The 16,757-nt window shown below is 43.8% G+C and overlaps 2 protein-coding genes and 1 long non-coding RNA gene across 3 annotated transcripts; 2 read left to right on the forward strand and 1 right to left on the reverse strand.

The window, feature by feature from the left end:
- The first annotated feature begins 4,853 nt into the window (after nt 1–4,853).
- On the forward strand, nt 4,854–6,076 carry LOC136357119 (uncharacterized). The gene is made up of 2 exons (XR_010742201.1): nt 4,854–5,193; nt 5,635–6,076. It is a non-coding gene; the product is annotated as an uncharacterized lncRNA (long non-coding RNA).
- Nucleotides 6,077–9,949: 3,873 nt separating this feature from the next.
- LOC4341606 (uncharacterized) lies at nt 9,950–11,377 on the forward strand. The gene is made up of 2 exons (XM_015786549.3): nt 9,950–10,489; nt 10,592–11,377. The coding sequence occupies exon 2, from the start codon at nt 10,611–10,613 to the stop codon at nt 10,887–10,889; it is 279 nt and encodes a 92-aa protein (XP_015642035.1). The 5' UTR covers nt 9,950–10,489; nt 10,592–10,610; the 3' UTR covers nt 10,890–11,377.
- A 2,676-nt stretch (nt 11,378–14,053) lies between these two features.
- Nucleotides 14,054–15,425, reverse strand: LOC4341607 (transcription factor MYB77). The gene has a single exon (XM_015785701.3). It carries the CDS (start codon nt 15,269–15,271, stop codon nt 14,336–14,338), a length of 936 nt encoding a protein of 311 aa, XP_015641187.1. The 5' UTR covers nt 15,272–15,425; the 3' UTR covers nt 14,054–14,335.
- Between the last annotated feature and the right edge of the window lie 1,332 nt (nt 15,426–16,757).

A 16,757-nucleotide genomic window follows, 5' to 3' on the forward strand; every position in this document is an offset into this window, starting at 1 on the left:
CTAATAAGATATCTCGTTTTCTGTGTGAAGGAAATTTGTTCCCAACACAAGGAAACGAACACAGCCGTCAGCTTCTTGCATGCTTATTTAATTAGGTTATGGTATATTTTGATGGAAGAATTTTGTAAGCTTCAGAAACCACTCTCTAGCCTGTGTGGTGCGCATGGCCATAAAAAAAAGAATCATATTTTCTGAGTTGTACACATGAGAATTAACTCCATGATCCGGCTCTCTCCATGCTTGAGGTGGGAAAAAAATGGGCGAAACGTTAAAAAAAAAAGTGACCCGAAACGAAAAGGCTAGCTAGCTTTTATATATATATATATATATATATATATATATATATATATATATATATATATATATATATATATATATATATATATATATATATATATATATATATATATATATATATATATATATATATATATATATATATATATATATATATATATATATAATTACACAATATAACACAAACACTCACAACGCACGCACACTCACCCCTATAAACACACGCACGCAAACTCTACACCTATAAGCATCTTCAAAGAAAATTACAGAAAGACTAGCTAGCTGGATGCTACTTCTTTATTGCTCGATTATTAGTCTCGGTTAACTTAACCGGATAGACCGAAATTTCATAAACTGCAAACCTATTAAGTATCATGTGTAAGCATTAATTTTAAATTGCAATTTATATCTTGGTGAATTGGTGTTATATATACTATTTTTTTATTGTTTACTTTTAAAACATGTCCTGAAACAAGAGAAATATTGCCAAAACTCATTGTTGACTATATGGATTTTTGGTATCTTGAAACTCCCGTCATGCATGCCCGAAGACGAACCAAATAAACCCAAACCGAATTATTCGGTCTTTAATATCTCATAATGCATTTTTATATAACCAGGGGCGGAGCAACCATCGGGGTCAGCCGACACCGGCGAAATATATAATTATATTGTTTAGGTAATTAAGATGACACTAGAAATTAAACAAGATTAGTGTATTTTGATCCCGGTAACACTGATGAACTAATTTTCTTGCTCCGCCCCGTATATAACCGAAATTTTTCAAAGACCGAAACATTGAGCCGAATCCCTCGGTCAGACCGAATGCCCACCACTACTCCCCACGTTACTAGATTAGCTAGGTTTCTAGCTAGCTAGGGTGGTGAAGAAGGGGGTGACCTGTGTGTGTTCATGGGATTGCTGGCCGGCGGCCGCCTAATCCCCTTGTAAAGGAAAGGGAGAATAAAAAGCGGGGCAAAAGCAGGGTAGAAAAGCGTATTTTTGACGTGCGTGGATTCGGTTACAAAGATGTTGGCCAAGAGCAAAACATGCATGAATGTCACCGGCCGCCCCCAACTATCTCGATCACTTCTCCTCTCCTCTCCTCCCTACTCGATCTTCGTAGCTCTCTTCAATTTTAATATCTCTACACACGCATGGGACCAGGTAAAAAAAAAAAGTTGTGCTGCTGCCTTCTTCTTTCCATCTCTTTCTCTCCTGCAATGTCCCACTATTATGGCCTGTAAAAAGCTACTCTCATCCATGCTGTTACTTTGAGTTTACTTTGGGTTTTTTCTTACCACGGTTTTGCATGCCTTGCTCGGTATGCAGAGGGTTAAAAAGTTGAGTAGTAGTAGATGGGGATAGTGATGATTTGGTTGGGTTAGCGCGTGGGAATCTGATTAGTGCACCAACTGGCACGCCGGCCACCTGATGAACCTGATCGAGCTCTAGCTACTCTTATCATCACGTCAACCAGTCCACTATACACTGGAATATATCTTATACACAAGCTTTTCCGGTACACACCATTTACACTAACTAACAAATTTTACCAAAAATTCAAAAAAAAATGTACTTCCAATAGTATTATAACTATGTATAAATTCTTAACCTCAAATTCAACATATTTTAGCTGTAAAAAAATATAAAAATTCCGACAGCTTTAATAGCATAAATCTATCACAATTTTTTTCTTGTTTTTTGCTCCCTAAATATAATGTATTTGAAGATGAGACTTTATATATAAGATGTAATACTACTAAAACTATGTGAAAAAATTTTCTAGATATTTTTGTGAAATTTGTTAGTTGGTGTGCACGGTGTATACACGGGAAGACTTGTGTGCATATGATACGTTCCCACTATACACACAATACATCTTTGACACATATATATAGCTATATAGGCTTCTTCAGTTCATCCATCCAACCATTCTCCTTTAGTTCTCTTTGATTATCTGCTTTTGGGAGCTTGTCCCCCTGGCAAAGAAGAAGCTAGCTAGGGGCCCATTAGAGTATATACATGGGGTCATGAGACACGCATAATTATTAAAGTGTAGCGTAGTTCGTAGCCAGTAGTACTAACTATCTTAAAACGGAGAGGAGAGATCGAATATACGCACGCGTCCAACTACTCATTTGATCGAGTTGTGTAACTGGTATTCTTTATACACTTGTTTGTTGTGTGATACTAAGAGAGAGAGAGAACATGATTAAGTATGGTCATTCAAATGCCTAACATTACATAACTGCTTTGCTTTGCAATTTTAACCAATTTTGCCTTTTTTCTTTAGTGAGTTAACCTTTCTTTTTCTTTGTCATGTATACATGTGCGTGTGAAGATATTTTTGTCTACATATACCTCTATACTAGTTTGGGCACTGAGTTACCTCCAGTGTGTGAAAAAAAAAGATTTAGCCGTTTGATTAGGTGAATCGAATTGTTGTGATGGTAGATCATACTGAAAATTTGTGTTACACAAAAATTCAATCAAGAATCTATATCTGTACTAATTGGACATTTTTAGAAAAGCTCCTACGTTAATCTAAAATATCTCATTAACCAGAATTAACTGTTAATTGATTAATTGGATCGTATCAATAACTCGTGTAAAACCATGTAAATGGAAATATATATCATGTACCCATCACTTTTACTAATTTGTCAAAAATTAAAAGTTAATAAATACTATGAAGTTGCAGCAATATAGGACTCTCAATTAAGTATATATTGTTGAATTAATTTCAATATGCAAAATTAATGATCAAGAATTTTTAATTTCCTAATCTAATACACAATATATTTTTTTAAAAAAATAACTACTCTCTCCTTTCCAAATTATAAGCATTTCTAGGATTCAAAATTTGCAATACAATACAAGTTTTTCTAAGTAATTGATTCCAATATATAGAAATCCAAGCATTTTCAACCAATCACAAAACTTGATAAGAGAATTTAAATAATTCAAGTTTTTAAACTCTGAACATAGATATAACTGAAAAAGAGTTTTCTTTTTGGAATGCATGAGTAATATAATATCAATAGCAATAGCAATAGTCTATGGAATGCGTGGATTAAAGCGACCAATAAGAGCATACTGCGAGTGTGACATCCGAGCCAATTTGATTGGCCCATATGTGGCCCATGAGAGCTATGTACGCATGTTTAGTATCATAATGCTAGTTTAGCGAGGGTAGAATCAACTTAATTATAAGATTTTGTTGTTTCAACCATATCACTTATGTGCAACCCTTTTACACGAAGTGCAAACGAAAATATAAGTAAAGTGATATGTGTGTAAGTGGGCTCACCTGTTGGATGTGCTAGGCTATGCGGTTTTGGAGGGAAGATCATTATAGCGTATTATCGCTAGTATTATTCAATGCAATTATTTTTTCATTGATTTTCCCAAAGCTGTTTTCAACAAATCCGCTTCATTTCCACATATAAAATATCATCAATTCCTTTTTGCGCTTACTTACACACAACTCCATTCTAAAACTAACATTATTGATCAATTTGAGACCGGGTGTGTCTAGAGGGAGTTCGATCGGAGTAGTAGCTAGCTAACATGCATGATGCACCAAATACAAAAAGTCTAGCCCTTTTTAATTATTTTAAGCGTTCAAGAAAGACGCAAAAAGCAGGAGAGAAAGCAACACCAAAAGGAGACAATAATTGTGACAGGAAAATATGGCAACGAAGCCAGCCAACCCAGCCAGCGATCGATCGATGATCATAAACCAAACCCACAAACACACACACGAGAAAGAGAAAGCAAAATTCAGAGAGAGAGAGAGAGAGAAAGCAATTACACAATGCGATGCAACGCAACGAGCCCCAATGCGCGAGAGCTCGGCGATGTCCCCTGGCGCGGCGCCATGGCAGGGCCGCTTTGCCGCCGCTGTCCCCGCTCGGCTTCGCAGGTGTTCGATCCCCATTGATTACTGCTGCTGCTGGCCACCACCACCACTAGCTAGGCCACCATCAGTTCAATTTTGGTTAAGAAAAGGCGAGAAACGCCATTAAGAAATTACAAAGATCAATTCGGAGATATCGAGAGAGGAGGAGACGGATTTACGTGCAAGCTAGCTGGTGCTCCCGATTAAGAAACTGGCCGCCTTTTGTACGGACACTCCGATCGAGCTGAGAGCATTCTTCAGTTTCTTCGTCGTCGTTCTAGGCACACACATTCTGCGCTCCTGCCCCCGATGCGCATTCCCTGTGTCGTCTAGCTTCTTCTTCTCCTTCGATTTCCTTCTAGTACGATTGCTGTGGCTGTCGAAAATTAATTAATTAATTAATGTTATATATATAATCACGTAAATTAAAAGGAATTTGATGATTTGACCGATGGTTTTCTCTTTATCTTATGTTTTTTATTCTCTGAATTGATTGGCATTCTTCCCAACTGTTTTCGCCCGCGAAACGCTCGACCTACCCCACTATTGTATGCATGCTGACCATGCAGAGAGAGAGAGAGAGAGAGAGAGAGAGAGAGAGAGAGAGAGAGAGAGAGATCTGTATATATCTTTTGGTCTGCTCGTCTTCATCATTCTGCTCACTACCCCCTCTCCCATGGAGATCGAGCCAGGCCGGAACGAGTGCCTCTCTCTCCGAGCTGCCTCCTCCTATTTCATGGCTCCCTTCCCCCTTCGCCATCTCCGTGCCCTACCTGCAAATCCACTGTGCTAGCTAGCTAGCTACCTTCCTCGTCGCCTTCATTCTGAATAATTCTGATCGATCTCTGATCTGTCTCCATCTCTGCATAACTTCTGAACAATATGCAGATTTGAGTGAGACTGAGCTAGTCAGTCGATCGTCATCGTTTATGTCAGTCTCGCAGATCGATGGAGAGTCAACAACAACAGCGACGTCTTGTGAGATCTTACATGTAAGTCATTTGGGAGGACAGTGCGCTACATGAAGCTTCCAATTAACCCTAGCAATAACACACACACACACCACTTCATGTGCAGACAGCCAAAAGTCGCTTTGGTTCGCCACTAACCATTTCTATTGTTTCTATATGTTATCTGCTTGTGAATAACAACTGACGCGTACGGTTGATGGAGATTGATCAGCTAGAGCTATGCGCAGATCGATATATCCGGGATATGTATAGATGTTTTTCAGTTAGTTATATATCTAGCTTGACCTGATTCCCGGTGTTTCATGTTTGATTAATTGTTCTCGATCTCTTCTTACATTGCAAATCAGTTGATGATCTGAATATATATATCTGATTAATTGTTATCTCTTCTTACATTGCAAATTAATCAGTTGATGATCTGAATATATATCTGATTAATTGTTGTCCCTTCTCACATTGCAGATCTCTTCTTACCGGAAGGTGGAAAGTTTCTTAATTTCTTGCAACCATGCATGAGATGGATCGTCCAAGCTAGCTTGCATGGCCTTCAGAAGTTGCATGGTTGATCAATGGAAAGAGCGATATTGGTGAGGTTCAATCCGATGATTGGTTTTACAGCAGTGGTAAAATCAGTATCTGATTGAGCCGCGCCAATATCTCTTCCTCTCCTATATCCTGCTTCCTTTGCCCATGAAGCTCATTAATTGATCTGTCATTAGCCATGGCAGGTGAACCCCCTAATCTCTATTTAATTTGATAGCTGTTGCTAGTTTGATTGCTGTACGTGCCAGATCATATATATATATATATATATATATATATTCCAGGCAAGAATATATGAAGGTACTGTTTTGTAATAAAAATCTACTACCCCTGCTAATTTAATTACGTAATATCCACTCAATTTTTCCTAAGTTTATGTACGTAGTTCGTAAATGTGTGTTACTAGACTATACGGGAAATGATTCATGCACGTAACTAATTTAGTGCATTTTAGAACCATTCTAGCTTCAAAGGATTTTTACGGAAAATAAACTAATTACTTTAAACAAAATCCTATAGAGTTATGTACGTTCCTACTAATTCAATTAATCAGGGATATAATATAGTTAAACAACATTGAGTATTTAAGTTTTCTTTTTCAGGGTGTTCGGCAAGATAAGTTAACATGTGCATATTCTAATTCCCTAAAAAAGCATAATATATGAATTTATTGTAGTTAACATGAATTTCAAATCATCATTGATTTATCATACCATTCATCGATCCATATAATGCTCCCTCTGGTCATCAATTTTTGATGCCGCTTATGTAGTGGCCGCTGATGTTGCGGGGGCATCAAATATTAATTGCTAAAGGTTGTACCATTTATAATGTTGGTTAATTTACATGTGATCTGCTCTTAGTAGTTGATTAAATTCTATGTTCTCGCCATTGTTGAGGTGTGGCTTGCTATCTTACCCAGAGGAGGTAGTTAGTCCCTTGACACCGCCCATAAACTCTAGAGTGGCACCATTACACCTAGGGATAAATGGATATGGGATACTTTGTAGATGCTTCTTGAACCACTCCCTTTTTTTTTGAAATTTCTTGAAACACTAGTTTGATAAAATTAACTATGTACTTCCTCCGTTTCACAATGTAAGTCATTTTAGCATTTCCCACATTCATATTGATGCTAATAAATCTAGATAGATATATATGTCTAGATTCATTAGCATCAATATGAATATGCAAAATGTTAAAATGACTTACATTGTGAAACGGATGGAGTATATTCTATAATGCATAATTATGTATCTAGTTGAAAATTAATCCTAGCCTATATGTGTGGATGGGCCAAGATTGAGGCCCACTACAAACAAGGCCGAAAGTTACTATTGATGATTCTTCAGCTCTTTAGATCTTCCATATTTCATCCTTACCTAAACGGGGATACTACTATTGAAGTAACTTTCAGTAATGTGGTGCCATGTGTGGCCTCCTGACTAGCAATTGAAAATTAATAATATATAGGATTAGGGGTAGAAAGAGGAAAAGAAAGCAAAGTTGACATATAGTTTAGGGACTATCTAAATGTCTTCTGATAGAAAAAACCTCCCAAAATCTCGGAAATTCTAAACTATTGGATCACTTTGAGATTCGTGCAACAAAACTAAACCCTACTTTTCTTCCTCCACTTCTTAGTCCTCTCGCCGCCGCCGCTGCCGCTTTCACATGTGCCCAAGCGCGAGCACTCCTCTGCCTCCCACACAGTCACCGTGCCTCCACCCGGCCTCGCCGCCTAGCCGGTCGGCCTCCTCCCCCTCCCCCTTCTCTTCCCCAAGGTTGCAGCCTGTTTTCCCCCGCCGACAACGCCAGCCTTCCCCCTGTTGCCAACCCGCGGCTTTGGCGTCACCACCGGCTCCTCGCCGCCCACCCATATCCACCACCCACCGCCGGTCCTCCACCGTCCACGACCGTTCCTTTAAGCCCCGAGAAAACCCCCCCTCTTCCCCCTCCCCTAACTCTAAACCCTAACCCATATGCTCCCTACCAGATTTGGTGGTGTCGCCGACGCTGGAGAAGAAGGGGAGCCTGTCAAAGTTGGAGGAGAAGAAGTCAATGCATGAATCTTGGCATAGATCCAATGGTCCAAAACATATAAAATTTTATCTCTAAATTTCTGTCAAATGCTATATAGCAATTTCGCATAGTTTATAGTATTTTCTTGTTTTTTTTTTAATTTTGTTGTTTACCATTGATTTTTATGTTGATGTCATCATTCTTCGGCCACACATAAACTTTATGTAGGCTTCACGCCATCAAAAACCACCGTGGTTTAGGAATACTAAAAGCTTTAACAGTTGAATGACTAAGAGCAGGTACAATAGTAGAATATAAACCAGCTATAAATATATTTTAAAGAGATAAAGGAAGAAAGAGAAGAGCAGCGGGCTACATATCTGTAGCCAGCTGCAGCACGGATTTTAAGACGTAATGTGTGTATGACATGTGGGACTAGATATTAATAATATAGTAAGCAATTATTGTATGAATTGGGTATTACATTGGCTAAGATGATTTGGAGCTAGCAATGGGCTATACTATTAAACTTACTCTAATAGTTGCTGATGTTGTGGCTGAGGGACCAAAATCGATTCAAGTCAATAGTTGAAGGACCAAACGTAGACTTCTCTTACAATAAACTAAAGCATCGGTTAGACGCACTGGGAAGCAAAATTAGTGAAATAAATGTGTGCGTGTTGAAAGAGGGGATGCTTTTGTTGCTGTCAACGCTGATAATTTTCTGTTTTTCACTTCTCGTTCGGCGGCGACAACAATGGAGTGTAAGGGTGTGGGTATACAGAACTCTGCTTTAAGATTGGTGATGTGCTAGCTAGCAAGATCAGAGGCACTTTGGTGTGAAGGGCGGAAGAAGGGGACTGCTAATGCGCAGGTGATCGCTCCCCTCCCCCTATACGTTCCTCTTCTCCCCTTTCCTCCTCCTTCTCTTTCCTACTACAGTACACCACAATTTTTTTTGAAAAAAAAAACAAAAGTTAGAAAAATTTATGTAAATAAATATTATATATAAAAAAATTGAATTCAAATTCAAAATTGAATCGGATATGTAAACTTTTGACTTATAAACTTTGGATCTATAAACTTTAGTTGTATAAACTTTAGATGTATAGAAATACTATATATAGAAAATATTTGAATTCAAATTTAAATTTGAAACGGGTATATAAACTTTTGACCTATAAACTTTAGTTCTATAAACTTTAGATGTATAGAAATACTATATATAAAAATATTTGAATTCAAATTCAAATTTGAATCGAATATATAAACTTTTGTCTTATAAACTTTTGGTCTCTAAATTTTATATGTGTAAACTTGAGGTGTATAAACTTTAGGTGTATAAATTTACTAAAATAAAAAAATAATGCGGTGTTAAAAAAGGAAACCAGGTGGAGTGAGGGAGGGGGGAGGGGGGGCGATTGGGCGAACTGATCGCTACCAAATCGCCCTGGCGATCGATCACGCATCAGCTTTTCCGGGAAGAAGGCCCAGTCTGATACTGAATGATGGGATTTTCTTTGATACATCTAGCACTTTCTTATGACTCCGTGCAGTGATCCAAATAATTGGATCACTTCGTAATCCGCCTAGGATTACTCGTTAATTTGTTCTGGTATAGATTCATTTTCTTGATCCTATATAGATTGTCGATCCTTTGATCCAGCACGGAGCTTCGACGGCGACAGTACGTACACAGGGTAGATTGCCACGCACCCGGTGCCGATGATCCCCTGAAGATCACATTTGATCATGCTGTCGCTGATCGATGCATACCATTAACAAAAAAGCAATGGAATTTCGTTCAGGGATGTTAGGCGGCAGATGTAGTATGCGTCTTTTTCGACCCGCGTGGCATTCAGCTATATGGACTTTTGGGCTAGAATGCACAATTAACACGCATGATATATATTCAGTGATCTCGGTTCATTGATGTGTTAATCTGAACTCGCTCCAAGCTCTTATACAGAAATTAAAACCTTAGAAACAGAGATAGATATTTTTATAGTACTTAGGAGATACTAAGAAATACTAAAATTTTTTGTGTAAATATTCGTACCGAGATATAGCAAATTTTAAATTAGAAATTTCAAAAGCCGTAAAATCGCTCAAATAAACCTTGGAATTCAGGCACAGCCACACATCACAATTCACACCTTACTGCGGCCGTCGTTTAAATTGACTCGACATATATCGAGCTGTCACGGTAAAGGCCGACCGGCCGGTCGTCGGCAAGCAAATGGTCCTGAAGTTGTACGAAATACTGGTGAAAATCAGGACGGTACATATCCGACGATGAAAACCAAACCAACCGTGTCAGAGTTGGCTCCATGGGTCGGTCATCCCTCATCAGTCAGTCGCACCTCGCAGCACACGCGTCAGCACCTCGACCCAACCCGCCTCAGGTCACAGGTGTACGCACCTCTGTACGTTTGGTTCCCATCTCTCTCTCTCTCTCTCCCCGGCGTTTTCGCTGACTTCTCTCAATTTTCCCGGTCGCCATCGTCGTCGTCGTCGTCGCCGCCGGCCGCCCCCAGACTCTCTGCGTCGATCACGCAGCCAGGCCACAACAACTTCTCGCAGGCAGCTAACCGTTTCTCGCCTCGTCGTCACCACGTCGGCTTCAGCGACATTTCAAAGTCGTTGCTTAAACGCGAGAATTCCGCGCGTGCATGCTGCGACCCTCGTACGCTCGCTCGCTTCCCCGACGCCAATCCACGACACCTCTCGTGCTCCACCTGCTTGGCTACTGGTAAAACGGAGACTGACGTTCACCTCCTCCTCCCCTACATAAACCCCCCTCAAACCCAACACCCTGATCAGCAGCCAACTTACATCGACACCGTCCGTGCAGGGCTCAGTAGCAGCACAAAATGGCAGAGCAGCTCAGGCAGAGGGTGATCGTCTTTACACTCGTTGTTGTCGCGTGTCTCGTCCTCGCGACGACGACGAAGGTGGCCGACGCGAGGATGCTTAAGCGGATGGAGAGAGACGGGGACGCGGTGGTGGAGTCGCCGGCGGTCGATTTGGAGGCGATGGACGGGAGCACGGAGGGCGCCGGCGACGGTGGCCTGCAGTGGCTCAAGTCCGTCAGCCTCGACATGCTCGGCGGGATCAAGGACTCCGGCCCGAGCCCCGGCGCCGGGCACTAGACGCCGGCGGTGGCAGGGGTTTTGGGATCCGTCAGCGATGGAGCATGCGTGCACGGCTGAATTGAGGAAAAAGCCTCTGGTCCTGTTTTAGTTCACACCAAACTTTTCTCAGACTTTCAATTTTCCATCACATCACATCATACCTAAAACTTTCCTACACACATAAACTTTTAACTTTTTTTCTAACCTACCATTTTTTTCTAAACTTCTTCCCAATTTCAGGAACTAAGCACAAACTCTGTTTTTCATGCCCCTTTGCTCTGTACTATTACATTTGTTCTTTTGTGATGTGTATTTGGGTTATACTCCTACTAGGTTATATGATGACGTAGTGAACATGTACATGTATAGCCATAGTATGTCTTTTTTTTTCACAGGAATGAATAGATAAGCACATGTGAGATGTACTATGTGCAAATAGAACATATGCTTACAAACAGTGGCGGTAATTGTTACTTCTACTGTTCAACATGATCCTTTTGTCTCCATTCTGGTTGAGAGAGTTTCTGACCACTATAGTTTATTTCAAAATCAATATTCAGCTTCATGAAATAAACTTCAGAAAATGAAATATATTACACAAGATAAGAAACCCAACTTTTCTAAATACTTTCGTGCTGTTTTGCTGACTACTCGCTAACTGCTTATTAGAATTTGGAGGTTCTTCAAACAGGGCTTAGACAAATCTGCAAGGTCTCCTGTACATCTATTGACCATTAGTTTTATACTTTTGTAACCAATCGCTTTAGCGCTGCTTTCAAAATAACGTTCAAGGTTTTGTTTGCTCTTAGTAAAAACCGATAGGTATTAGTTACCGTTTCAATACATCACAGGTTAAAATTTTCAAAGTAGAATGCACACCCTAGGAATATTCACTACATCAAGTCCCTCGAACTTTTATTCCTTTTTTATTTATAAATAGTTGAATGCCGGTGCTTTGCATCGGAATAAAAAAGAGAACCCCACCTTACGTTCTAAAGCTCCGAAAATCATAATAATAATATTTTCATTGTAATCAACATTTCACATCATTTTTTCATGTATGTCAAGCATACGTAATTGCTTTCAAATATGTATTTGTACATCTGTTTATATAACGGTTCACCTACTCGCTATTAAAAGATCCCACATGATAGTGGTGATGAGTGATGACAAACTCACCATTCACCATCACCACTGGAGTATTTTAAAGAAACATAGAAAACGCCAGCAGCTTTGGCACACTTTTTGCTCTTGCGATGACCATGTATGCAAGAAACTGATGGACAGTCAAAGGCAATTTCTTCTTGGTGAAATCTCGGTCATACTATGCTTATGCTTATCAGCCAAAATTTAAATTTTTCAGCTTTATATTTGTAGTTGATTTTGGGGTTTTATCATCGAAGTTTATTTTTCAGACTTTGCTTTTAGATTATTAAGAACACATATATAAAAATTGGGAGTAGCTATACAACACTCGACAGTTTTTTGGATGAAAAACTTTCAAATGTAACTATTATGTAACTATAGTGTAATTACATTGTAATTATTATGTAACTGCTATGTAACTGCAATATACCAAGTCTGTAACTCGATCGGGTGTAACTTCCACAAAAGTGCAATGGAGCAACTGGTTAATGGAGCAAATGTGTATGCTGTGGTTTTTGGGTTCGATCCCCATGGTGCGCTTGCTAAATTTTTCCATCTTCCTGCACCGCTAGCACGAACTGGGCTTGTAATTTTTTTTCCATCTTCCTGCACCGCCAGCACGAATCTTGGAGCCGGATCAAACGGGCAAAAAAACCGAAAGTTTTCGGCGCTGAAAACTGTGGACAGTTAATTAGCAATTTCACAAATTATATTTGGTTTGCAAATATGCCGTTTGGGTTATTCGGATGGGGTCCTATCTGCCTCGATTTCCTACTACTTCGATCCATGAGGATGATGAAGGGAAACTAACTATATGGGCCGGGCTGGCAGCACATAGGGGGCTTTGTGCCCCAGTCATCATGCGCGCATGGATCGAGGTCTATTAAGCAAACTAAGCATCCAATGTGAAAGTCCAAAGTGCAAACCTAGTAAGCATCAACCACATGGCCCAATAGAAAAGTATAAAAAGACTCCACCAGGATTGAGCCCAAACTGACCACGATAACGGTAGCATCAAAAAACCCCGCACAAGGACGTACACGCGCCACCACACAAACGCACATTCCTTCTGAGTTCTCACGCCTGGAATTGCGTTGCCAAACTCCGCCTTTCTCGACCGAACCGAACGCAAATCCCGTGCGGTAGATCTCGCTACACCGGCTGGTACGATACGACGTGCCACCTTCCATACATATACTCCATCGAGCCACAAGCAAAAGCAACCGATCGCTCGATCGATTTCACCGTCGCCGACATGCATCCATCCACTGATCCACACTTTTCCCGTTCCAAGGAGCAACGAACCGGACCGCGTTTCCCACTGGGCCTGGGCCCTTCGTGCGAAAGCAACCACTGCCCGCTTCCAACTTTTGCCCGAATCCCCCCTCTTCCCCTCCACCGTTGATAGCGAAAGCGATCGCTCGATCGTGTCAGGAGGTACAGTACATATCACGCACGCTACAGGACGGCTACTCGCAACCAAACCGGTCGCGATCGACGACGGGTAGACGCGGTGGGCGAGCGAAAGAAGAAAGTTTGGCTGGCCGTTTTCCGGCTCTCCCCGACGACGACGAAACGAGCGAAGCGGCTGATCAGCTGGACCGACGTGCATTTACGAGCCGTTGCCTCTCCATTTCAGGGAGAGATGGATCTCCATCGCACCGATCGCTTTCGGTTTCCCCCGCTCGTGTCAAATACTTCCTCCGTCCTTAAAAAAAAAACAAATCCTAAATTTTCGTGGTCAATATTTAACTTTTCGTCTTATTTAAAAAAAATATAAAAAAATTAAAAAGACAAGTCACGCATAAACTATTAATCTTGTTTTATCATCTAACAATAATAAAAATATTAATTATAAAAAAATTTTATATAAGACGGACAGTTAAACGTTGAACACGAGAATCAGGGTTTGTTTTTTTAGACTCAAATGTGGCTGGTGGTACTAGTAACTGCAAGCTGTCAGCACAGATCCAGCAGATCGGTGACATTCACTCATTTCATTCAGAGCCAGATCAGACGGTAGCTAGCACTAGTAGTTGTAGCAAAAATGGTGAATTCTGATTTTTTTTTTTTTGCATGATTCACCACTCACTTCCCCCATTTGCATTTCCATTTCCATTTCCTGTACATAGGTAGCCGAGCTTTTCGGTTTTTTTTCGTAGCTCGAAACATTTCTTTCCCATCTCTCCTCGCATTTTTTTTTGGTTCTTCCGTTTCGGACTGCTGTTTCGGTTTTCACAGCAGTTTTGGAAACAAATTTTTAAGGAAAAAAAAAGTTGAAACGATAGTAGAGATTCTAATGGACGCTAGGTTTTTGATCAGTGCATCCTCCCGACGCGCTCCGCGGCGGCGCGCATGACGCCCTCCACCAGCTGCGGCATGTGGAGGTCGGCACCGCCGGCGTCGCCGCACCCGGCGCGGACGCCGACGCTCGCCATGTACTTGTGCACCTCGGCGCGGATCATCTCCTGCATCGCGGCGGCGAACTCCGGGGTGAACGGGTACTGTGTCGTCGAGGCGGCGGCGGCGGGGGGAGGTGGTGGTGGCGGCGAGGGGGAGGACGGGAGTTCTTGGAAGTGGCTGTGGGCGCTGTCGTGGTTGAACCGCTGATCCGTCCCAGGGAGCGAGAGGGAGAGCGAGGTGAAGGGATCCTCCTCCTGCCGCCGGCTGATGGCGCAGTCGACGGGCTCGAACGCGCCGGTCCTCGCCACCGGCCGGAAAATCTGCCCGAACCCGCCGCCGTGGCTGAGGTCGCTGCGGTCCGACCCGGAACCAGACCCCGACGGGCTGTCCGGCGTGGGGCTGAACCGCTTGCACGGCCGCTCGACGAGCTCGGCGGCATCGGCGACCACTCCCGGCGCGGCGGCGGCGCCGGTGGTGGTGGTGGTGGTGGTGGTGGCGACGGCGAGCTTGCGCTTGAGGGAGCAGTTCCAGTGGTTCTTCACGGCGTTGTCGGTGCGGCCCTGGAGGAGGCGCGCGATGGCGGCCCACCTGTTCCCGAGCCGCGCGTGTGCGCGGAGGATGGTGGCGTCCTCCTCGGCGGTGAACGGCCGCCGCTCCACCTGCGGCGAGAGCTGGTTGCACCACCGCAGCCGGCACGACTTCCCCGACCTCCCGGGGATCTCCCGCCCGATCGCCGTCCAGTTCCTCGCGCCGTGCCGCTCCACCAGCCGCCGCAGCGCCTCGTCCTCCTCGGGGCTCCACGGCCCCCTGATCCTGTCGCAATCCGCCTCAACTCCTCCTCCTCCTCCCATGGCGTCACGCGAAGAAGACTACTACTACCACGACGAGTCGACGACGACGACGACAACGAGTAGTTGCTACTAGTGGAGGAGCCAAAAGGTGTTTGGTTTCTTGCGGTTTCTGTCTAGTTCGCGAGTGGTGGTGGTGGTGGTGGCGATGGGGGTTGGAGAAATAGTGATGTGGAGGAGGACGGTATTTATAGCGGCGCGTCGACCGGTGACTCTGACCGGCAATACAGCTGGCACCCGCTGCACACGTCGCGTCCCCCCGGCACCGCCTCCTACCCGGGGCCGTTGTCGTTTTCTTCCTCGTCATTGACATGTGGGCCCTGCTACGACCGGGACCCACCTGTCAGCGATCGTGTAGACCCGAGCCCCGTGGTTTTAGGTGGGGGCGGTTTCTGCCTCGCTGGATTCGAAATTTGAACCGTGACTTCTGTTTTCGTACGTGGGAAAGTGGGAAACGGCAGTTGCCGTTGAGAAAGATCAGTGATGAGAGGGGGGGCGCCGAAACGGCCAACGGATTTATGAGCACTTGTCACCCTTTTCCCGCGGAAGTGAATCGGTCCCAATTCCGGTAATTTGGGTAAACCTAACGGTGTCAGTTCAAAATTCGAATCGACCATTTTTACGTGAGTTTAGTTTTTTTTCAGCTGAGAGAAAAAAAAACCCGGACAGGATTGATTCACACGTCTATCAGGTTCGTTGCTAACTTGTCGTCTTGTACAACCGAGCGACCTCGATACCACGACAAAAAAAAAAGAAGAGGGAGAGAGAGGAAGTGGAGTGGACTCGAAACCACCGTGAGGAAAGCAACGGCAGTGGAGTGGAGTAGTACTCGTACTCGTGCTCGTGCGTAACAAACCGACACGAGGTGTGAGGTGGCGTGTTGTGCGGACGAGTACGACCACCGATGCGCTGTGCTTATCCCGTCCCACGAACGAACCGATCAGACGACGAGACCGGCACGATCCACTCCCCCATCGTCGTCGTCGTCGTGGCGGCTCCCGCGCGCGCGGTGCACTGAACTGCACCTCCCCTGCCCATCCCCATCCTGCAGTTAACCCCAACCGTCCGATCCCGATCCGGGGGGCCCAACGCCGCAGCCGTACAGGTGTACCGGCCGGGTACGTACCCCCTTCCCCGCGCGGGGTTGCGAGATCTGGGGATGGAGATGAACCTGTCCCTCTCCTGGCAGCATCAGGGGTCACCGGGGAGAGGCGATACCCGTGCCACTGACGGGTGGGGCCGGGAGGCGGTTAGGGCGCTGTGCGGGGAGGGGATAAGGACGGGTGGGGCGGTCCACGGCCAGGCTGGAGCGCATGCGCGGTTGCAGCGGCGCGGTTTCGTGGGAAGCAGTTATGGGTGGGGGCCACCCCCGTGAGACGACGGGTGCGAGAGGGGGGCACAGCTGTGTGAGCTGTGCCTGCGTGCGGACGGACGTGCCCGCGCACGCCACGTACGCGGTCGTACGCGCGCGGGTACGTACGGGCTCGCT

This window comes from Oryza sativa, chromosome 6 (genome assembly GCF_034140825.1).
Source record: "Oryza sativa Japonica Group chromosome 6, ASM3414082v1".
NCBI classification, from domain to species: domain Eukaryota; kingdom Viridiplantae; phylum Streptophyta; class Magnoliopsida; order Poales; family Poaceae; genus Oryza; species Oryza sativa.

What these genes read in the sequence shown, in the direction of transcription:
- LOC4341606 (XM_015786549.3), top strand. Translation starts at nt 10,611, where the DNA reads ATGGCAGAGCAGCTCAGGCAGAGGGTGATCGTCTTTACACTCGTTGTT.
- LOC4341607 (XM_015785701.3), bottom strand. Translation starts at nt 15,271, where the DNA reads ATGGGAGGAGGAGGAGGAGTTGAGGCGGATTGCGACAGGATCAGGGGG.